At 45.6% G+C, this 24,205-nt stretch overlaps 1 protein-coding gene across 2 annotated transcripts in view; it reads left to right on the top strand.

The window, feature by feature from the left end:
* The window catches only part of PYCR1 (pyrroline-5-carboxylate reductase 1), a 209,674-nt gene extending 196,994 nt beyond the window's left edge, over positions 1–12,680 (top strand). For both annotated transcript variants that reach the window (XM_069655308.1, XM_069655307.1), the window contains exon 8: positions 11,517–12,680. In XM_069655308.1, the coding sequence (XP_069511409.1) occupies positions 11,517–11,679 (163 nt within the window). In that variant the 3' untranslated portion in view covers positions 11,680–12,680. The remainder of the gene's footprint in view (positions 1–11,516) is intronic.
* The last annotated feature ends 11,525 nt before the right edge of the window (positions 12,681–24,205 follow it).

Raw genomic sequence — 24,205 nt, forward strand, 5'->3', positions numbered from 1 at the left:
GCGGCTGACCATGAGGGAGTTGGAGACGGATGAGCGAAGGGCTCGTGAAGGAAGATATTTAGGAAGAGAGAGTTGAAGGTATTTAGGCCCCAGGCCCCAGAAGGCCTTGTGGACAATGCAGAGGGTTTTGAACTTAATCCTCGCAGCCACTGGGAGCCAGTGAAGAGATTTCAGTCCTGGAGAGATACGGTCCCTGGGCTTGAGGCCAAGGACAAGTCTCGCAGTTCTGTTCTGGATAAGTTGCAGAGGGCGGAGAGTGGAGGCAGGCAGATTAAGATAGAGGCTGTTGCAGTTGTCCAGCCTTGAGAGAACCAGGGCTCGGGAGACAGTGAGCTTCTGGGGGAAGGAGAGGAAGGGAAGAATACCTCTGAGGAGGTGCAGCTGGTAGTGTGACTTCTTAGAGACGTCAGATATATGAGGAGAGAAGGAGAGTGTGGAGTCGAAGATGACCCTGAGGTTTTTAGCCTTGCAGGTAGGGGCCGGAAGGGGGCCAAGGGAGGCCGGCCAGAGAGCTGCAGGGAAGGAGGGAGTGGGTGCGCCGATGAGTAGAATCTCAGTCTTACTGGCGTTAAGGCAGAGGTCATTGGCGGAACACCATTCCTGGATAGCAGACAGACAGTCAGAGATGAGGGAAGGAGAGGAGGAGGCCGAGGGTAGCCTGAAAATGAGCTGGGTATCGTCCGCATAGCACTGGAAGTGGGGGCAGAGAGCGGCGATGCGGTGGGCAAGGAGTGCCAGATACTGGTTGAAAAGCCAGGGAGAGAGGTTGGATCCCTGGGGGACACCACAGGTGGAGAAAAAGATGTCAGAGAGGAAGGAGCCCATTTGGACCTGGGAGGGTCGACCGGAAAGGAAAGAGGTCAGCCATGCCAGAGCCTGACCAGTGATACCCAGGTTATCACGGAGACGGTTGAGCAGGATGGCATGGTTGACAGTGTCAAAGGCAGAGGAGAGATCGAGCAGAATGAGAACACAGGGAGTGTTGGAATCGAGGTTCAGGAGCAGGTCCTCACGGATGTTCAGGAGAGCAGTTTCCGTGCTTCTGGCCGCTCTGAAGCCGGATTGATGGTCATGAAGATTACCAACAGATTCAGCATGGAGGTTAAGCTGGGAGATGGCCAGTTTCTCCAGGAGCTTGCCCAGGAAGGGAGTAATGGAGATTGGGCGATAGTTGGCCGGGCAGGAGGGGTCGGAAGAGGGTTTCTTGAGGAGGGGGTGCACAAGGGAGTGCTTGAGGGGGGATGGGAAGACTCCAGAGGCGAATGAGTGGTTGCAAAAGTCAGCCAGGGCAGGAGCCAGGGAGTCGATGTGGTCCTTGATGGTTTTGGAGGAACAGGGGTGAACCTGTTTAGACGAGGCTTTCATAGATCGGACTTGTCTGGAAACCTCATCAGCAGAAAAAGGTGGAAAAGCAGAGAAGGAGGGCGGAGGGGCGGCTGCAAGAGAGCAAGAGGAAGAGCCGGGAAGAGAGGGAGGGAGGAGAGAGGAGGAGAGCGAGGACAGGATGTCCTGAGTTTTTGAGATGAAGTGCGAGGCCAGTGCAGTGCAGAGGGCCTGGGAGGGGACAGGAGAGGTAGAGACTGCAGCAGGGTTGGCCAGCTCCTTGCAGATTTTAAAGAGTTCGGCCGAGTTGTTAGATGCCTCAGAGATGCGGGCTTGGATAAGGGCTCTCTTCTTGGTGAGAACGGAGAGCCGGTATTGCCTTTGGAGCAGGCGGCAGGCCAGTTTGTCAGAGGATGAACATGAAGCACGCCATTTCCTCTCTGCCACCCTGCACTTGCGTTTTAGGGTGACGAGATCCGAGTCATACCAGGAGTTACATTTGGCTTTGGGCTTCAGGCGGATTCTCATGACGGGGGCAAGGATATCGAGAGTATCAGATATAGAGGAATAGAGCATGGAGAGGGCTGTGTCAGGGTGGGAGTCAGCCGAGGGGGGAGGAGGGGGCGAGAAGGTAGCAGCGAAAGCCTCAACTGACACGCGCTTCATGGGTCGGATGACCGAGAAGGTGGGTGGCAGTGAAGAGGGTGGCTTTGCCTGTGGGGTAGGGAGGGAGAGGTGGGAGGATAGGAGAAAGTGATCGCTCCAGGAGAGAGGAGTGGAGAGAGGGAGGGAGAGGGGAAGGTCAGAAGAGATCAGAGCATCAAGAGTGTGCCCTGCAGAGTGAGTAGGCCCAGACGGGAGAATAGAGAGTGAGAGAGAGTTGCAGAGTTCGCGAAAGAGACCAGTGAGGGGACAGGAGGCATCGAGGTGGATGTTGAAGTCACCGAGAAAGAGGAGTTGGGTGGTTGAGGACAGGAGTGAGGAGGAGAGGTCAGCCCACTCAGAGAGGAAGGAGGAAATTTGACCAGGTGGCCGATAGATAGTAGCCACGGTAAGGGAATGGCTAGGAGAGAGAGAGAGTCGGCAGACAAGACATTCAAAAGAGGAGTAGGTCTGCGTAGGAGTGACAGTGGCAGGAATCCACTCAGGGAAGATAAGGGCAACACCACCCCCTGAACGGTTGGGCCTGGGCACGGAGAGGATCTTGTAGCCGTCAGGTAGGAGTGTGTCGAAGCTGGTGGCAGAGTTGGCAGTGAACCAAGTCTCAGTGAGACCGAGGACGTCGAGGTCCAGTTCCTCAAGAAGGCGACAGATATCAGAGGAGTGCTTGATGGCAGAGCGAGAATTTAGAGTGGCAATGTGGAGAAGGTTGCCACCCTTGAAAAACTTCCGGGGAGGGGTACAGATCAGAGGTACGCCCTGCGGAGGTGTTAGAGAAGGTAATTACAAACTCTGTAAGAAAGGAGTCAGTGGCCCAACTGTGGAAAGCTATTGTGACTTGGACGAAAGAAAGGGTGAATAAAGAAAGAGAAAGCCCTGGCAGGTTAGTGCACCAGGCAAACAGGGAGTCTTAAAACTCCTACCCAGGAGGGGCAGATGAGAAGCAAAGTGATATCCTAGCAGGAGAGTAAACCAGGAATGAGAAGTGATGTGGTATCCTGGCAGGAGAGTGAACCAGGTGTGAGAAGCGAAGTGATATCCAGGCATGGAGGTGTAAAGCAAGTGTGATAAGTGAAGCAATTGCCTGGCAGGAGAGTAAACCAGAAGTGAAACACTATCCCGGTAATGAAGACCAGAAGCGAGCAGAGAAGTCAAGTGATATCCTGGCAAGGTACCAAACCAGAAGTGTGCCGAGAAGGAAAGTGATATCCTGGCAAGGGATTAGACCAGGAATGCAAAGGCAAATGAACTTGAAGTTGTGGAAACAAAAGGGAAGACTCGTACCCCTTTTTAAGGATTGAAGAGAATGTCACAAGTTCCCCCGGGAGGAGAGCACACCAGGGGTAAAAATTGGACAAAATGTAACATTGTAGAGAAACCACATCCTTGAAGGAACTGCCTTTGTGAATACTGTTAAAACTTGAGAAAGAGAAGAAATTAATCTAACAAAATAACTGTGTGTTTAAGAGAAATGCAAGGGAGGAATCCTATCACTGGAGTAAAGTTGAATTATAATGAAGTATAATAAGCAAAGGAACTGAAAGAGAAAATTAATTTGCGTGGTACGAAGTGGAATGATTTTAAAGTATTAAATATGGAAAGGGAACTCTGTAAAGGAAAAGGAGTATTTTCCCAGAAACTGTGGAATTGTAAGAAAAGAAGTAGATCAAGGGATAAGGAGATCCCCCTTGAATTGTGAAGTGAAATAGTTTTAGAAGAGATGTACATAGTGGAGGCACCAAACCCCCTGCACAAGCTCACCATTTGCGTGAAACATTGATCTTCATCCAGGGGTGCTGGATAAACTCCTAAATTACCAGTGAAAACATGGGCGAAGGGTAGATCCCTTTCTCTGTCAAAACATATACATCCTTTTTCTGTTCTGCACCTTGAAACTTTCTGTTGAGAACATTTGAAACAAGCTACAAGGATTTAGTTTACCAGAGCTTCCTTGTAAACATATTGAGTTTAGAGTGTAAGGATCAGATTAGGATTTTTGGACACAGGACGATCTTTTGTTTACACCCTGACACAGACGTTCCTTAGTTTTGTTGAGGCAGGGAATTCTCTACTAGATTTAGGGACAGGTAGGATTTTCCCAACACCTCTTATTTTCTGATCAACAAAATCTCAGAATTGTATCCAAACTGGTTACTGTGTCCGAGTCTTACTCTTGACCCCTTATACTGTCCTGCCCTCCATGTCCCCATTTTCAAGTCTCCCAGACAGGACACTGGTGTTTTCCGGCCCCTCCAAGTTTCACAGCACCCAACATGCTGCATCAATTTCACTAGGCCCCTAACCTTGCAGTTTCTAGTAAATAGTTTAAAATGAGCCACGCCTTTATAAGGCCAGGGCAATACATCCTACCTTTCCTCCTTCTTGTCCCTATGCAACCTTAACTCTGTTCCTATCAGTGCCTCCTTCCCTGGCGCTTAGCTCATGCCATCGCACTAAACTATTTTTATAGGATATTCATTTGTTCATAATGTGTTCCCAGAGAATAGGGAAGAATTTCTGGAAGGAATATCGATAAGAGTGCTGCTTACATTGTATAGAGCAGCAAAGTGGGTAAAGAATTGTATGTGAAGAATACAAAGGGAATAGTTTCAGTTGAAGCAACAACAAAAGTGCCTGTGTCGAGTACATAGGGTTCTTATTAGTCTTAAAAAGATGTGTAGACATGCCACATGGTTACCTTGTAGCTTCATTTTTACCTAGGTAGTGAAATGTGTCTGAGGACACTGGTAAACTACACTGTGTGTGAGATACTTTGGTGCCGGGAGCGCACATGGTGGCACTACAGGGGTGGTTCTATGTGTATTGAACATTTGATCAATTTATTTCTCTAATTATTTTTAATAGAAAGCAGTCAGTCGGAGACCCCCTGCATTCACTTCATCCCCACAAATATTACCTAACCCCAACTCACCATCTACGTTTTTGGGAAGAATTCTAGCAACATGGTTTGGGCATTTCTTGGGTGATCAATAGAACTGGATTGTGTGTAGACTATACAAAAACCTGGAATGTGGGTGTTGTGTTTTGTTTATGTTTTATTTTATTTAATTAATATATATATTTCTGAGGCTTGTGGAATCTGCTTAGTTGATATGCTATGCATAGGCCGGTGTCTAGTCAAAGGATCGAAAAAAAAGGGTCCACAGGACAAAGGATCGACACCAAAGGGTCCACAGGACAAAGGATCGAATTTTCTTTTTTAATTAAATATATTTTTTTAGGTTTTGGAAAAAAAAGTGATTTTTAGCAAAAAAAAGGGGATTGGGGGCCCCACCCCCCCAAAAAAAAATGTGTAAAAAAAAAAAGAATTCGATCCTTTGTCCTGTCGACCCTTTGGTTTCGATCCTTTGTCCTGTCGACCCTTTCACTCTCGATCCTTTGACTGGCAACCGCATAGGCCGACATCTAGAGGAAGCTGCATAATAATACAGTTGTTTTTTATTTTTCAACACTCAAATAGGGACGTCGACAGGGCATGCCAGTAAAACTATCCCTAGTGTGACATCCAATGTACCCATGGTGCTTCACACGTTGAGGTCCTTCAGATCGTTTTTTCCACCATCATTGTTGGACACTGAAAGCAGAGTTCCCTCTGGCTATCACCATTTTATTAATAATAATTAGAGCTAGTTAGTCTAACTGTACTTTCTTAGCCATTCCCCTACAATTCCTTCAGCGACGGTTTTGAGGACCACCTATGTCGACTGCAGAAATCGCCTCGACAAACCTTTACAGGCGGCCTTGGAAGGCCGCTCTGGGCCTCGGCTCTCACAGTAGGGAGAGTGTGGGTGGTACATTTCTCAGTTCCCTAAGAGAATGCATATTTCCCCTTCTTCCCACTTTATTCGCCAAGCTGCCTTCCCCACACAAAATGGAAAATACCCCATTTAAATGTTATCCTTCTTGCAATCGAAAATTTCCCTGGAAGGACTTGCACCAGGTGTGCAACCTTTGTCTTCCAAGCGACCGTAACAAGGGCCACTGCAAATCATGCAAGCTCTTCAAGCCCAGGATTTTAAAGACCATAAAACAAAGTTCTGGGCCCACCGCGCCATTCAGACTGAGGCTGCCATGGATGTTGAGGGTGCCTCCAGTGACGGCAGCGTTAGCGTCTTCAGTGACGACGATGGCGAACGGGATCCATCGGATGCCCGCGTGCAAGCTCCCTATCCCATCAGGCAGGCCGGCGCCTCTGTTACTGGGATGACACCCAGCGGCACTGGCACAGACAAACATACCCACACCAAATACACAACCCACGGCCACAAGTCAACTTCAACACCCACCAGAAGGCCACACACAGTGTCAAGGGAGAGATCCGACAGTTTGCTGTCCCTCTGTGCAAGCGTGTTCGCCTCACGTCAAGCCCCGAAAATCTGACGCTGTGTCCAAAACTACCAAATCCACGCACGCCAACGACGCCCGTACGCATGCAGAGAAATGACAGTCGAAAGACATGTCGAAGGACTCTGTGAAATCCCCTCAGAGTTCGAAAATGTCTGAGTTCCTCAAAAAACATGTCCCGGACACGCTACTTAAGGGTCGGACTTTGAAACACCACAAGTCCAAAGTCCACAAGTCATCTAGTCAAAAGGGGACTATGACCCGGGGGGGACCATTTCAGGGGCTATGAGGCACAAGAAGCACCTTGCACCTGAGCCAGATCCCACTCCTCCTACTCCAGCTGTTGTCCCATTACCTGTTGTCCCAGGTTCTTACCCGTGGTCGGCAGAGGAATTAGATGGGATCATGAGACGCATGTCCTCTTTGGCCAATTTCTTTGACAGCCACCCAGAGGTTTTCCAAAGCACACCACCTGCTACATCATACAGTTGCCGGATACTACAGACCCACCAGTGGCATACTCAATGGTCGACAACCAAATCCAGTATAATAATATGCTCCTAAAGGCAGCAGAACATTTCTAAATAGAAACACAGAAGACCCAGATAGACAAAGACTTTGGGCCTCATTACAACTCAGGCGGTAAGGGGTTTACGGCGCCGTAAACAGCGCCGACCCTTACCGCCTGAGTACGAGGTCCCTTAGCGCCATGGAGATCTTAACGGCTGATTTTTGCAGCCGTTAAGATCCATGGCGCTAAGGGACCATGGAGTTAATTACGCCACCGTGATTTACGGTGGCGTAATTAACGCCTTCCTCACTCCCATTATGCCCTATGGGGCAAAAATGGGAATGGGGAAGGGTAAATGGGGATTGGGGACTTACCGCCCCGCCAAGGTCGGAATGGGGCGGTAAGTCCGCCAACCACCATGGCGTAAACGTAGTTTACGCCATGGTGGTAAAGTCACGGCCCAGGCGGTAACTTACCGCCTGGGTCGTAATGAGGCCCTTTGTCGAGAACATCTTGGGAGACAAAAAATCTGCAACCCAATTTATCCCTATCTTCCAGTCTGGACAGAGGCGAATACAACCCTCTTTGGTAACCCCAAACTTAACATGCGCTGTAAACCCGCATATTTGACCCGCTCCCTCAGACCCCCTTTACATCAGGGGTCAGTTAAAGCCAGACTCGTTGGTTGGTACCTACACGAGAAAAAGAGCAGGTACACCTCTAGCCTCGTCAGAGGCATCCCCTGACAAAGAAAGGAAAGTCGCCATCTCAGTAGCCTACGAGGCGAGGATTGCCAATAATAGTAACTTGCTGGCCAGTTATAACTGCCAAACATGGGACGAGGTAGCCAAATTAATGGCCTCAGCCCCAGAGCCTTTTAAATCCCAACTCTCTCTCGCCGTGTCAGAAGAGAAAGCTGTTGCTAACTGCATTCTAAAAAATAATCTAGATGCATCTGATAATGCGGGTAGGATAATTGCTGTAGTCACGATTATCAAACGCCACCCATGGCTACGCCAGTCTAGCTTTAAACTCGAGACACAGCCGACTCACCTCAACATGCAGATAGAACCAAATGTCTTGTTCGGCAAAGCAGTAGATGCCCTCAAAAGTGCCAAGGAAGAATACGACAGCTTAGTCACTGGGCCAGCTTACCAATAAAACCTTTGGTCAGAGAGGGGGCTATCATTTTCATCGCTTTAGGGGACAAAATTCACAAAGAGGGTCTGTGTACAACTAGGGTTGTCTTGGGGCTTACCAAAGGGTCAGTCCTCAAAGAGTTTCCAGAGGCCAGAGAAGATCTCGCGGCAGGGGCAGATCCACCTCTTCCATTAGAGGATCCACAACCACAAAACAATGATCACCTACTACCAGTTCCCACCCATGCCACTCCAGTAGGAGGACGCATAACACACTTTACCCACGTGTGGGAGGGAATCCACTCTGACAAGTAGGTGCTTTCAACCGTGGCGGGCAGTTATTGTATGGAGCTGCTACAGCAACCCGCCTACCATCCCCCGAGACAAAGAACCACCTCATAGGAAGCATGTATCCTACTGGAAGAGGTGGCAGCACTGCTATTAAAGGACGCTGTCGAAATCATCCCGGCAAAAAAAGTAAACAAGGGTATCTATTCAATGTACTACCCTGTGCCCAAAAAAGATCTCACTATGCGGCCTGTATTAGCTCTGCGTCCTGCAAACACTTATGTCAAGCCACAAAAATTCTGCATGACAACGCTACAACAAGTAATCCCACTGCTAAAGCGGGGGGACTACATGGCAACCTTGGATATGAAAGATGCTTATTTTCATATTTCAATGTTCCCAGCGCACAGAAAATTCTTGTGTTTCAAGATGGCAAACCAGCGCTAGCAATTCAAGGTGCTACCCTTCAGCATTGCATCCGCTCCAAGGGTATTCGGAAGGAACTGGCAGTGGTGGCGGCGCATCTACACAGGGAGACCATCCCAGTGTACCCTTACCTGGACGACTAGCTGATCACAAGGGAAACATTCCAAATTTGCAAGCAAAATACCCAAAGAACGATCAACCTTCTTTTCCAATTGGGTTTCTCTATCAATCAGAAAAAGTCACGTCTTGTACAAAACAAGACAAAACAGTTCTTAGGAGCTGTCATAAAAAAGAAGGTGGTCTAGTCTTTCCATCAAAGGATAGAGTACAAAACATACTGCGGCAAATACCTCAGTATCTAGCATTTGCCAGATAACCGTACACATAGCAATTTGCTTGCTCGGAATGATGGCATCATGCATTTACGATTTTAAGATTGCGCATGTGCCTGATGCAGGTGCGGTTGGTGAAACAGTGGTTTCGGACAAGCAATCAGTGGGACGATCTAGCGGTCGTTTCGCCAACACTAGTACACGCTCTACGTTGGTGGACAAAGGAGAATCTGTTGAAGGGGAAAACCCTTTCGCGACCAAGCGTTGCAAACGATCGTTACAACAGACGCATCCATCACCGGGTGGGGAGCCCATCACCTTCATCTCACAGCACATGGTATGTGGACTCAATAGGGATACCCCTCACTAGACTCGTTCGCAACAAGAGAAAAGAAACAATGCCCAGACTTCGCCTCTGGGTTTCCCCAACCTGACTCCAAGGGGAATGCCCCGTGGATGAGTTGGTCGGGGAAATCTGCCTACGCTTTTCCGCCAACTCCACTAATGAGCAAAGTGGTGAACAAGATTCACAAGGAACAAATGATATTAATCCTAGTTGCTCCTATGTGGACAAGACAACCTTGGTATCCACATCTCTGCGAACTGGCGATGTGTGATCCGATCAAGCTCCCGTGACAGTTCAACTTGCACTCCCAGCACGGGGGGACAACATTATACCCTCAACCTCACTCTATGAACTTGGCAGCTTGGCTCCTGAAGTCAGAGTTTGGACATCTAAATCTACCTCAAAGGTGTATGGAACCAGATATTGTTATTTTGAGAAGTGGAGAAGATTTGTAATTTGGTGCCACTCAAAACAAATCAACCCAATATAATGTACTCGATCTCACATTCTTCATTACATGCTTCACTTATTAGACTCAGAGTTAGTATTTAACTCAATAAAGGTTCACCTAGCGGCTCTATCCGCATACACCACCTCTCAGAGTAAGGTGTCATGGTAGAAAATCCCTGTCATTAATGCATTCATGGAGGGAGTGAAGAGACTCTGCCCTCCTATTTCAAACCCGCCGCCAGGCTGGGACCTCATTGTAGTACTGCAAAACTCATGGAACCCGCCCCCTTTGAGCCTATGTATAAGTCAAGCCTTAAACACCTTGCGTATAAAACGGCTTTCTTGGTGGCTATCACCTCCATAAGGTGAGTCAGTGAACTGCAAGCTTTGTCAGTGCAATCCCTTTCTTTGTGATCCTCAAAGACAAATTGGTATTGAGAACAAAACCTAGGTTTTCACCTAAGTTAATATCCAAGTTTCATGTCAATCAGGTAATCGAACTACTGGCTTTTTTTCAAAACCCAACAAGCTCAGCGGAGGAAAAACTCCATACATTAGATGTAAGGAGGGCGGTCCTCTACTATGTAGACAAGAACAGACCGCTAAGGAAAACGGACCAACTGTTTGTCTCGGTAGCTCCAGGCAGAGAAGGAGACTGCATTTTCCAAAAACGTCATCTCCAGAAGGAAAGTCGGATGCATACAGCTCTGCTACTCTCTATCAAGAAATACACTGCCTTTACACCAAGAGCTCACTCCACTAGAGGTACAGGAGCTACTTTGGCTTTTATCACAAACTCCTGCTGGACACAATTTGCAAATCACCTACATTGAATTCAGTACATACCTTCACTCAGCACTACTGTATTGACACACACTCTAAAGCAGATTCTCAGGTGGGATAAGCGGTGCTAAAACATCTATTTGCCGATGTACCTTCTCACAACCTACCACCTTCTCCAAACACTGCTCGCCAATCTATGCATAGCATGTGATGTAAGCAGATTCCACAAGCCTCAGAAGGGATACATTATTCACCGTAATCATATTTCTGATGCTTGTATCTGCTTAGATTCACATGCTATGCATAGACCGACATCTAGTGGAAGCTGTGGAGTATTGCAGTTGTTTTCGAAACTCGAAAAGGGATGTATCTGCTTAGATTAACATGCGCCCACCCTTCCTCCCCTTGGAGTAGAATGTGCATAGATGTTTTCTGGGCTTTATTTGATACATAATCTGCTTTACTACACCTGATCCTATATCGAACTCCCAAAAATGTGTTTATATTTTCCTACACCTGTACTCACGCTACACTTCATGCAACCTCATGTCAGAAACAAAACAATCTGAGGGACCTCAACATGTGAAGCACCATGGGTACAGTGTACGTCACACTAGGGATAGTATTACTGGCACGCTCTGTCGACATCCCTTTTTGAGTTTCGAAAACAACTGCCATACTCCACAGCTTCCACTAGATGTCAGTCTATGCATAGCATGTGAATCTAAGCAGATAGAAGCATCAGAAATACGATTACTGTGAGTAATGTATCCCATATATTATTCTTTTGGCTAACCTTACCAGGTGTTTGATCACCTCAGTCTGTCATTGGTTGAGATCTAGAATGTGGGCCTTGGTCAATAACCTGCAACGTTTATTTTTGTATTTTTTAGGGAGCTGCAGTACATGGCAGACCAAGAGAAGGTCCCTGCAGCTGCCATTAAGAAGACTACCCTAAGCAAAGTGCAGCAGGAGTCTCCCTCCATCTCCACGGCACCAGCGGGTGCCAAGGTCAGCCTGTTCAACAATAGGTACCCTGGCATCAAGAGAAACTAAGCCACCCAGGACCGACGAGCAGACGAAGACAGGGTCTGAAAGCAGAACCATCCTCCAGCTCCAGGGCAGAGTGGTTCTTTATTTGCGGTTTCCTTTTAAAAAAACACTTAGCATTCTTGAATATTGAGATTTACCTCACTTTGTACTGGAGGGAAGGTGAAATTCTCAGTTTGCGGGCTCCGCTGATTTACAGAAGGAACACTATTCTGAACATGAGGCAGACAGAATTGTTTTCTCGCTGTCCCCTCCCCCCACTGATGAAGGAAGGCAAGTCAAACTGCCCTTGCCCTAAATTAACCTATTCTGGGTCAGAACTAGAAATGTCTACTTTTCTAAATGTGGAGTTTGTGACGACATCTTTGAACAACTGTTCTCTGCTTCAGACACCTGCACTTTTAGGGGGCATACGTAGATGGTGGGACTGTTCTCTGACTAATGTGAGTCAGATAGCAGAAGATGGACACAGTGCTTGCTTGATATAGCCCTGGATTGGACCACCTGTGCCTTCTCTTCTAGAGCTTTGCATGCTTTGGGAAAATGTTGTTCTGCAAAGCATACATGAATAGCCATTTAAAGAGTGACCGATCATGCAGCCACAAAAAGAATTGGTGTTCAACGAATTGCTATGGAATCATTTACATTTGGAACTTTTTATATTGTATGTTTTATATTCCTAAATTTCTATTTATCTGCTGCGGATAGTGTTTTGTAATTTTTTTTTAACCATTGGCATAAATTATTGGACTGTTACATTAGGTCTTTTACAGAACCCAACGTGGTAAGGACATTCACTTTGTGTTTATTGTGATGAAAATATAATTTGTCCTTGTCCCAGAATCACGGCTCTTGTCTAATCCAAGCATTTATTGGACCCTTTTTGAATCTGGTTTGGTCCATTTTGAGAAAGCTGTGCACAAGGTCATAGTTGCACATTTGGCCCACTGTTTGTTCTGAGTATGTTACCTTCTTTCTTGCCTCTGGAATAAAATGGACAACTGCCACTTTTGTTTGTATGAGATCAAAATCATTTTTTTTTTAAAAAGAAAAGACGTACCAATCTGAATTCTAAACACCTTGTTTTCCTACAGCACAGGATCCAGTGTTTAGAACGTATAGGTCAGGGTATTGAAACCCTGTTACTGTAGATCCTGGATAGTTTATTATTGGAAGTAGTATCAATAGTATACTGTCTCACAGTAGGGGTTAGAAATAGTACTCCAGCAGATCATAATGAAAATAATATATATCGCTTTCTGACGCTTGTGTGCCAGGTTGTCAGATAATACCTGAATATAGTGATGGTTCCTGCACTGCAGTGTGGAGAGTTGGACAAGTTATAATGGAGCTTTAGTAGTGTCATGGTTCTGGCCTTAGTAACTTTGTGAAGTAATGGGTTCTGCTCTTCCGCAGAGAGTTGGATACATTGGCCCTAATCCAGTAATAGAGCTATGACTAACTCCATTTGTAAGGCATACTCCAGTAGAACCGCCTGCCACAAAGTGCTGGACTTCAGACCAATAACTTTACACGCTGATACTGCAGATAGGTCTTTGTGATAGGTGAGAATAGTACAATTCATTTGAGCGGCTTGATGAAGGCTATTCTTCTGTTAAGGGGCGTCTTTGCTCCAGAACCCTCTGTTCTCGCCTGTATTTCTCCATTTTATTTTCAATTTTCCTAATTAAATGAACATTCTCACATGAACAAACTGCACATTATGCATTTCAAATCGGTGTACGCGGATGAGTCAACCATCTGGATACAGCAACCATGTAGACCTTACTTTTACCCACACATTGGTACAATTAAAAACATATGGCATATAGCATGTCACTTACATACTGTGTGCCTATTTCAGAAAGGTATTATTGGGGTCTTTCGATGGCACTTGCTGGAGGTAGTTCAGTGAATAGTGAAACAAATTGTTGTGCATTTGTGGAATTGGTTGATTTCAAGGGCAGCTATCTTTTCTATGCCTATGATGTCTCCCATGTGCCTCATGCCCTGCATTTCTTAATTATAGGATCGACATGGGACTTCCAATCTAGGGACCACATCGGTGAGCTAAAACGAAGGTGTGAGTTATAGACTGCACTAAGGCATCAGTTATAGGATATACACCACTCCAACTATGTCCTCCAGCCGCATCACCAAGGAACCCATAGGCAATGAGATGCTTCACATGTGACATGCCCTTAATTTCTGGGGTCCACTGGTAGTATTTCTCTAGAGTCTATGTTCCAGAAAGACCAATGTAGACCTGTTGCAGGATGTCTCTGAAATAATAAAGTGGGGAAAATGTGGCAGTGTCATGCATGCTGGACGTGGTTCTACCTCTTACGCTCATAGAACAGCTAGACCATTCTATTCCAAATGGCGGTTGTTCGATGCATTGCCGGGAAAACGACGTCTGCACTTTTCACGTCGCTAAATTCACGTGAATTCTGCTTCGTCACGTGAACTACGGCATTACGTATATAAGTAGCGTGGAAACATCACTCGCTGCTTCTGATCGAATCATTTGGCGTTGTGTAGCTGAACCTCCGATCTGCGTCCTTGCAGTTCTTCAGCTGCTTCTTGGGCCTTCTATAGCGTGTTTTCCGCCACACGCTGATTCCTGGAGCTGTTTGTTTGCGTGTAATTCCACACGCGCACGTGGTCTTCAAACGCTGCTGTCCTGGGCTGCGTGTATCCTGTTCGCGTGCAATTCCACAAGCGCACGCTGTCTTCAAACGCGGCTGGCCTGGACTACGTGAATCCTGTTCGCGTGTAATTCCACACGCACACGTTGTCTTCAAGCGCTGCTGGCCTGGGCTGCGTGAATCCTGTTCGCGTGCAATTCCACAAGCGCACGCTGTCTTCAAACGCTGCTGTCCTGGGCTGCGTGTATCCTGTTCTAGTGCAATTCCACAAGCGCACGCTGTCTTCAAACGCGGCTGGCCTGGACTGCGTGAATCCTGTTCGCGTGTAATTCCACACGCACACGTTGTCTTCAAGCGCTGCTGGCCTGGGCTGCGTGAATCCCATTCGCGTGCAATTCCACAAGCGCACGCTGTCTTCAAACGCTGCTGTCCTGGGCTGCGTGTATCCTGTTCGCGTGCAATTCCACAAGCGCACGCTGTCTTCAAACGCGGCTGGCCTGGACTGCGTGAATCCTGTTCGCGTGTAATTCCACACGCACACGTTGTCTTCAAGCGCTGCTGGCCTGGGCTGCGTGAATCCCGTTCGCGTGCAATTCCACAAGCGCACGCTGTCTTCAAACGCGGCTGGCCTGGACTGCATGAATCCTGTTCGCGTGTAATTCCACACGCACACGTTGTCTTCAAGCGCTGCTGGCCTGGGCTGCGTGAATCCTGTTCGCGTGCAATTCCACAAGCGCACGCTGTCTTCAAACGCGGCTGGCCTGGACTGCGTGAATCCTGTTCGCGTGCAATTCCACAAGCGCATGCTGTCTTCAAACGCGGCTGGCCTGGACTGCGTGAATCCTGTTCGCGTGTGATTCCACACGCACACGTTGTTTTCAAGCGCCGCTTCGAAGACTGCGTGAATCCTATTCGCGTGTAATTCCACACGCGCACACTATTTTCTTCGCGGCTGTTCAGAACCGCGTGTACTTTGTTTATTCCACAAAAGGGCGCTATTTCCAACTACTGGCACCTGTGATATTAACAGGTGGATTTATTCATTTCTATACTTTTCTCTACGTGGGAAGGAAGCTTTTCAAGGACTGTTGGAAGGTGATAATGCACAGTACTTATCTCCCTTACTAATCTTCCCTTCCTTGTCGTTTGTTCTATTTCTGGATTCTTCCTCAAGAGACTTCTGCTGGATTCTTCTACCCGAGTCATAAGGTCAGTGTGTGAATTAATGCCAAATACTGTTCTATCATAGAGGGTCGAATTGGGACAGTTTCTTATGATACTTTATTTTGTTCTAGGCTGACTTCCTATTCTTTACCCACGCCCTTTCCAGTGATCCATCTCTCTGCCTGTTTCATCAGTCAGAGAGTTGTATCATTTGGAAGTTCTAAACTTGAATTCACAACTATCAAATCGTGTGAACAGGGATCCGGAAGACCCTACCACCTGTATCCTTTTGAGTACCGTATCCTTTTTCAGTCAATACTTTGGTGCTTTATGACAGAATCAGAAGCCATGGAGGGTACGGATCCTTTAACTGTTCTGACTCAGTTGATCAGCGATTTGAGAAATGAAATGGTTACGGCACAGGACATGTTACGGCACCGTATGGACGTTATGCAAGACGCCATGCACGCTAGTCCTCAGGGAGCACAGATTCCAATGGCCACTGCATCTGGATCTGGGACTACGACACCCCCACAGGAAACTATTAATGTGGTTATGCCCACTCAGTTTCCCTTGGCTCCTCCGGAACGGTTCACAGGCGACCCCAAAACCTATAGAACCTTCGTTAATCAGTGCCGACTACATTTTCTTTGCCGTCCTACATCGTTTCCTGACCTAACCACAAAAGCAGCATTTGTGCTTTCCCATTTAGGGGGTACAGCTGCTGCTTGGGCTAACCCTTTGTTGGAATCAAATAGCCCTTTGTTATACGACTGTGATGATCTTTTGGCTGCTATGAGTAAAGTCTTTGACATGCGTTATGCTACTCAAGCCATGGATCTGGAGTTACTTAATCTACAACAAGGCAGTCAACCTCTTTTGCCTTACATTGCCCGATTCAATCAACTAACAGCCGAAACTCAATGGCCTGAAGGCAAGAAAACGGCTGTTTTCTACAAGGGCCTTTCAGAAGAACTGAAAGATGCCTTATCCATGGTTCCGGTGGTTCCTACGGGATTCACAGAGCTGCTCGATTTGGGTCTACAAATCGATGCCCGAAGAAATGCTCAGAAAGGAGAGAAAAAACCATTCTTACAAGCATCGGTTCGTTCAGAGGCACCGGCAGTTCCCTCGAACAACCCTGAACCAATGCAGATTGGCGCTGTGAGAGGCCGGTTGTCCAATGCAGAAAGAGAGAACCGAAGAAAGAACAACTTATGTATGTATTGCGGTTCATCCGAGCATTTATTAGCGACATGTCCTAAGAAACCAGTCAAGCGTTCGGGAAACGCCAAAACTCGACAGTAGCAGGAGTCCCTGTGTCGAGTGTTTCATCGGACTCCCGTACCATTCCTAATCACGCACCTATAGCTGTCGAGGTGACGTTACGTTGTGATGACCAAGAATTGGTTTCCAAGGCCATGGTTGATTCCGGAGCCACTAACAATTACATAGACATCCCATATGCCAAGAATTGTTCCATACCCCTTGTAAACAAGAACAAACCTGAAACGGTTAATACCGTGGACGGATCTGTTTTGATTTCTGGTATGGTAACCCAGGAGACGGTACCTATTCGGATGACATTATCGAATAGTCATTCGGAAGAAATCGTCTTCGATGTCATAGCTGCTCCGCAGTACAAAATAATACTCGGTCTTGCCTGGTTGACCCTTCATAATCTCGCCATTGACTGGGTTTCGGGATTGCTCCAGTATCCCTCAATTTTTTGCAATGAACATTGCTTTACCAGTCAGGAGGTGTCAAACGATTCACGTATATTGGCCTCTATGGGAGGAGCTTCAACTATTAGTGTGGTACATCAAAGCGATACAACTATACCATGCGAATACACTGAGTACGCTGATGTGTTTGATAAAGGCCAGGCAGAACAACTACCTCCACATCGACAGTATGACTGTCCGATTGAACTGATAACTGGAGCTAAGATTCCTACAGGTCGTGTATATTCATTGACTCCAAAAGAAGACGTTGTGTTGAAAGAATACATCGATAAAGCTCTAGCGATGAGATTCATACGGCCATCTCAATCACCTGCTGCATCTCCTCTATTCTTTGTTCCGAAGAAAGAGGGAGATCTAAGGCCTTGCATTGATTACAGGGCACTTAACGACATCACCATAAAAAATCAGTATCCTTTACCGCTGATAAAAGTTCTATTGGACCAATTAGGTACTTCCAGGTACTTCACTAAATTGGACTTGCGAGGAGCATACAATTTAGTTCGTATTCGTGAGGGCGTTGAATGGAAGACCGCTTTCAAGACGCGGTATGGTCTTTACGAATATTTGGTGATGCCTTTTGGTCTGTGCAACGCTCCCGCTACTTTTCAGTTCTTCATGAACGATATTTTCAGGGATATAATGGACCAATTCGTGGTGATTTATTTGGATGATATTCTGATTTATTCATCATCTTTTTCTGAACACGTCAAACACGTTTCTACAGTCTTACAAAGACTCAGGGAGAACCGTCTTTTTGTGAAAGCCGAGAAATGCGTCTTTCATTCACAGGAAGTGGAATTCCTGGGTTACGACATTACCAATCTAGGTGCTCGAATGAGTCGTTCCAAAGTGAAGGCCATATTGAATTGGCCTATTCCGCACAATGTCAAGTCATTACAGTCTTTCCTAGGCTTTGCGAATTTTTATCACAGGTTTATTCGTTCCTTCTCCAAAACAGTGGCTCCTTTGACGGCTTTAACTAGTACCAAAGTTCCTTTCTGTTGGAACCAGAATGCCCAAGCATCTTTCGAGATGTTAAAGGAAGCATTTACCACCGCACCCGTGCTTCAACATCCAGACTTTTCTCTACGTGGGAAGGAAGCTTTTCAAGGACTGTTGGAAGGTGATAATGCACAGTACTTTGGACGCTATCCTGTGGTGCATCAACCTGGTATCTAGCGTGAGCCTCGTGCCGTTCGGGATAAGTCTCCCTTACTAATCTTCCCTTCCTTGTCGTTTGTTCTATTTCTGGATTCTTCCTCAAGAGACTTCTGCTGGATTTTTCTACCCGAGTCATAAGGTCAGTGTGTGAATTAATGCCAAATACTGTTCTATCATAGAGAGTCGAATTGGGGCAGTTTCTTATGATACTTTATTTTGTTCTAGGCTGACTTCCTATTCTTTACCCACGCCCTTTCCAGTGATCCATCTCTCTGCCTGTTTCATCAGTCAGAGAGTTGTATCATTTGGAAGGTCTAAACTTGACTTCACAACTATCAAATCGTGTGAACAGGGATCCGGAAGACCCTACCACCTGTATCCTTTTGAGTACCGTATCCTTTTTCAGTCAATACTTTGGTGCTTTATGACAGGCAATGAAAAGGACTGTTCCATGTACTTTTTGTTTTATTTGTTGTATTTGTAGATGCAATCGACAGTGTGTGTGTGTGTGTGTGTCCTTGAAAATGTTTTAAGTAGGGTTGTGATATAACCTGATGTGATACTGTTTAATTAAAATAAGTGTTGAGGCAGCCTTCTCACTATTTTAGAAGTCAAGCACATAGTGCCCAGCATCTTCAGTGTTCATTCAGCCACTAGCAATTAGATGCACTGACTATTATTGCACTTTCCAGAGAGGACTTGTTTCAAGTCAAGTGTGGCAGTAAGGTATCCAAACTCAGAGCATCTTTAGAAATAACATGGATGTGTATCAACGATGGAATATACATGATGCTAACGCGGCCCAATATGGTTGGTGCAAGTAGATGGACACCGATCTATAGTAAGATAAGACTACATTTAAGTATTAAACTCCCACATGGTAGAAGGGGAATGTAGAGAAGGAGCCAAGTACCCCCACCGCAACCACTTCGCCCATATTGCCCATATGTTGGGAACCAGAGTGTGAGACACGTGCGGTACCAGTGAAAATACTGATACCGAAGAGAATCCTGGAAGCAAGGTTCCCATTGAGAAAGCCATACCTGCAAACGAGACAGTATGATGGCCATTTGAATGAAATCCCAGAAGCATAACCAATGAATAAAAGAGCAGATTGGTGACGTCACATGAAGCAAGCTGATATAAATGGAAGAGATGCAGAGACAAGAGAATGAAGCTATTCTATAAGGCATCAAGAAAGTATCAAAGATAAGTGACATCTTGGGATCAAGCTGAAGAAACGTATGCTACAGAAATTATGAAGATATCAAGTTATTATATACGTGTACAGATGCAGCGAAACGCAAGCAGACAAAGTATTCTTGAGGCTAGTTTTATAGTGAATAGATTGCGTCATGCACCAACATATACATATTTTGAAGTGAGTAAAGAATGGATGTTTGCAATACATATTATAGCGGAGCTGGAACAGAGAAGGAAGGCCTCTTTTCCATTGTCACATTTGAAAAAAGTAATTGAATTACAGAAGAAGATCTCATAAAGGCAAGGCTGGACAAGCCCCAAGAAGCCAAGGTCTTATAAGGCTGGGGTGAGCAGACATTGGATACCAATTGTTTGAAAGAACGAAACTCCTGTTCAGAAGATATGGACAAAAACAAGGAAGACGTTAGAGGTCTATTAGAAAGTAGTATTTTAGATGCACTAGCGCTCGATTTTGTGGTCTTCAGTCATGTGGAAGGATGAAGGTGGATGAACATGACAGTCACATCTACGCATGAGGTCAGAGCGTGCCTTCACTCCCCTGAATTCTCCGGAGCAAAAGAACACTCCCAAGGACAAGTTCAAATCCTTAATTGACAGCAGACCACTGAGGTGATGATAGATGAATATGCTAATTGGTGGGAAGCTATGGTTAAGACTAGCTCACCAGCACATGGAAGACCGGCCTGCGTGCTTCTAACGTAGGTGAAAAAGTACTGACAGAGGTTAGAGTGCCAACCAATTGTAGGGTGCCCCGTGATTAAGGGTCCTATAGTTTGTGTAACCAATGGGACGTTGTGTATTTAGTGACATTCATAGTGACCTGTTTAACGGGAGGGCTTAGTTACCCCAACTGATGTTAAGAAACCAATCACTTTCTCTCGCTCTGAGACTAGTATGGATCGCATGCTTAGATGTTCCCTTAGAACCTATCACAATAGCCATTAGGTTTTTGTAGTTTGCCACGTAGGATGACGTTAGTAAATACGTAGGTTGACGTCATCAATAATTTTTTTTTGCTATAAAAGAATGATTTTTTTTAAAGATGCATTTAGAGACCTTATGCTGAGACGTCTGTTGATTTCCGTTGTATTCCCTGTTTTAGATAATTGATATTAAAACAGTTACCTTTTTGCCAGCTACTTGAGACGTTTCATTTATTGATGTTTGAGTAACTTCTGCATCCCCATCCATCTCAAGGGTATTGCTACCTCATTTTAAAGGGCTGTGGTCTCCCAGTTCACGTGGTAGCAGAGAGGATGGTTAAAAATCCATCAAGATATTAGGCTTTGGGGTCCCTGAAATATCGCACGACCTGTGCCATTTGGCTGAAAGGATGTGAAGCTCCCTGTAGATAGCAGAAACTTTTAATTATCAGACTTGCAAGCTAGGTGAAACGGGTACCTTGTTTTCAGGCAGAATCACCTCCCGGCATCTACAGGAAGCTGAACGAACGGTAAGTTGAAGAGGCTGCTAAAGAGGTGGACGATCCTGCGAGTCGGAAGTTGAAAAAGCAAATGGTGAGTAAAAACTCAGTGAGGTGGGCAGTGAGTGAAGAAAGTGATGAGGGAAAAACAAGTAACAAAGGGAGGTTGGGATAAAGTGACTTGAGAACAATGAGCGTTGAATATTAAGTAATTGACTTGAGGAGAGGCCAAGCAATTGAGAGGTATCGTCAAGGAAGGTGCCACGGTAAAGAATATGCCCATATTCTTGCGTCGTAAAGACGTAACAGAAGGAATTGTTTCTAGAGCCCTATTTACGGGTGACGTAGGCACGAACTTGGTTAAAGACAAGTTTAATGAGTATGATTCACATCCCAATCAGGTATATTTAGGGGTAGGAAAACGTCAGTCTCGAGGAGAAAACTGAAATATATGTGACCGGTCAAGTATGTCCGTTTGTTTCTTTTATGTGACTATATCTGGTGAAAAAACAATAGAGGAATCGATACATGTAAAGAGAAAACACGAGATTTGAGAATTAATTATTTATTTAGTGGAAATTGAATTGATGGTGTTTAGTGAAAAAGTAGATTAAAGTAAAAAAAAAGTGATATAGAGAGTTGAAGCCTGCGACAATTTGGTGCACGCTCATATTATTTTGTTTTTCTGAAACGTATTATTGAAATCTGCAAAGAGTACGGGTGAGTATTGACTGTCAAGTGTGACGAGTCAAAATGGAGGATATTACTCCACTTATACACCTTTGCAAACAGCTCCCAAAACACGCACCCAAACTTAAGCAATACATTGCGGAAGGGGTTAAAGGAACAGCAGACAAAATGTTCATGCCATGGCCACAAGGAGGATCATTATCGAAGACAGTTTTGCAGCTTATGACGACATATTTGCATGCAACATATACGGGAAAAAAGTTAGATAAACGATTAGTGAGTTTAGAGCCTTGGAAAATGTACCAGGAGGAAAGAAGACTGGATATTGAATATATGCAATGAGGGGGGTGAGGAGCCTTCTGCTCCACCCGTCGTGCCGGAAGCAGACGGCGATATTAAGGAAGTTGATGGGTTATACCCGTTAAGGGAGCTTAAGGCAGCGGCAGGGTACAGCAATCCGCCATATGAGTCACCTGTGCGAAACAGCAACTAGTGCCCAGAGAACATTTCTGAGAAAGATGTAATCTCTTTAGGTCCTGAGGGACAAGGAGAAACGCGATAAAGAGTGAAGTGATAGACAAAGTACATCCTTAGATATAGGACGAGAAATAAAGAGATGGAAAGAGATGAGACTGATGAGTTAGCACTTATACAGAACGAACGAATGGATGGGTGGTCAGATTTTGCTCAAACTCGATGGTAAGAGCATCAACGACGTAAGACGCAGAAGACAAAAAGGATAGAGAGAGGAATTGAAAGAAGATGGAACAAAAAGGAAGGATAAACAAAGATGGGAACAGTTGTATCAAGAGGAGCAACTGAAAAAGCAGGAAAGAGCAGAGGAGCAGAGTAAGTATGACAATAGACAGAGGGCAATCGAAGAACGAGAAAGACAAGAGAAGCGAGTGAGAGGAAGAGGAGGAACAGAAATTAAGGGATAAAAGAATACAAAGACGAAAAGATACGAAGGGCAAATGAGAGGAGGGATATGAAAAGAAAAGAGGAAGCAAGAGTAAGAGTGGAAGCAAGGAAACAAAGAGAGTTTGATGATGAACTAGAAAGAAAAAGCAGGCAGAGAGCACGCAATCTTGAATGTATGGAAGAGGAAGCAGTACAAAAGCAGCTCAAGAAATTAGTGGGCATGGAAGCAACGCCGTGGTCAGAGATTCAGCTGACCATCACGCATTATTGCAGGCTGTTGTAAGAGAAGAATCGAAATTGACAAAGTACGCCATTGAAGATGCGATTTTGACTAGTGGAGATGGATAGGGTTCACAGCAGACAGCAAGCATGCCACAGGTGATTAACCAAAGGAAGTTCGATCAAGGTAATGATGGATTTGCACCAAGGAGAAGGGGAGGCTTTCGAGGTAGAGGCTTCCAGAATAATCAGGGAAACTTCCAGAAATCAAAGTGTGTTTCAAAACATGCAGAGCGATAGTCAAGGCATGCAGGAGGGGCAAATTGGGAGAACTCTTCCTATACATTGGACATGTGGTATGTTAGGGCATTATGCTCACACATGTAGAAGTCACAGATTTGTGTAGAAGGGGCAATTCTCAAGAGGGGGGACCGCAAACTCGCCTGCATATTCGCAGCAGAATGGAGATGGGGTTGCTCAGAATCAGACAGTGCAGCAAACACAAGTGCCGGGAATGCAACAAGATTTACAAACACAGCATGTAACATTGAATCCGCCATAATGGCAGTCACAGCAGTCACCTATGCAGATACAGCAAAGCCCAAGCACAGGACAGTTAATGACTTCTAGAATAGGGGCTGTTACTGTTGAGGGAGGGAATCCTTTCACAGGTATGGGGATGAGAATGTATCCACAATAGGATAGCTCACTGGGAGACTTGATCTGTTCGATACGATCTTTGACACCCAATCCTCAAGAGGAACCGAGGGTTGACGTCAATATAGGAGGCAAATCTTTTTCGTTTTTAGTAGACACGGGTGCAACACGTTCATTTATACGAGAGGGGAAATTCTCGAGTTCTGGAAATGCCATAAATAATCAAGGTTTTACAGGAGCTACAAGTAGAGTTCCTTTTACTGAAGAATTGCCAGTCTCTATATGAGAGTGTGACATGTTTGTACCATTGTTATATTCAAGGCAGACACCTATCAATATATTAGGTCGAGATTTAATTACCAAATTGAACATGACAATAGTGTTCACTAATAAAGTTATAGTATGGTCAACACCAGGAATGCATTATTTGAACAGGAGTGAATTATGGCATTTGCAGGACAAATGGCCATACAAGGAGTACTATTAGAACCAGAAGTCTTTCACTATGGGGTACGTATTCTGTTTAACATGGCTGCCAGATTTAGTGGGCGGAACTATGAGAATACCTGATGAATTTTTATTCAGACCAATGATCCCTATGGATGAAGAGGAAGGGCGAGTCTTCCCTTTAGAATTACATGCAGCCATAGCGCGGGGAGAAATGGCTTTGCTTGATGGAT

This window comes from Ambystoma mexicanum, chromosome 3q, assembly GCF_040938575.1.
Source record: "Ambystoma mexicanum isolate Mex_15411 chromosome 3q, UKY_AmexF1_1, whole genome shotgun sequence".
NCBI lineage: Eukaryota > Metazoa > Chordata > Amphibia > Caudata > Ambystomatidae > Ambystoma > Ambystoma mexicanum.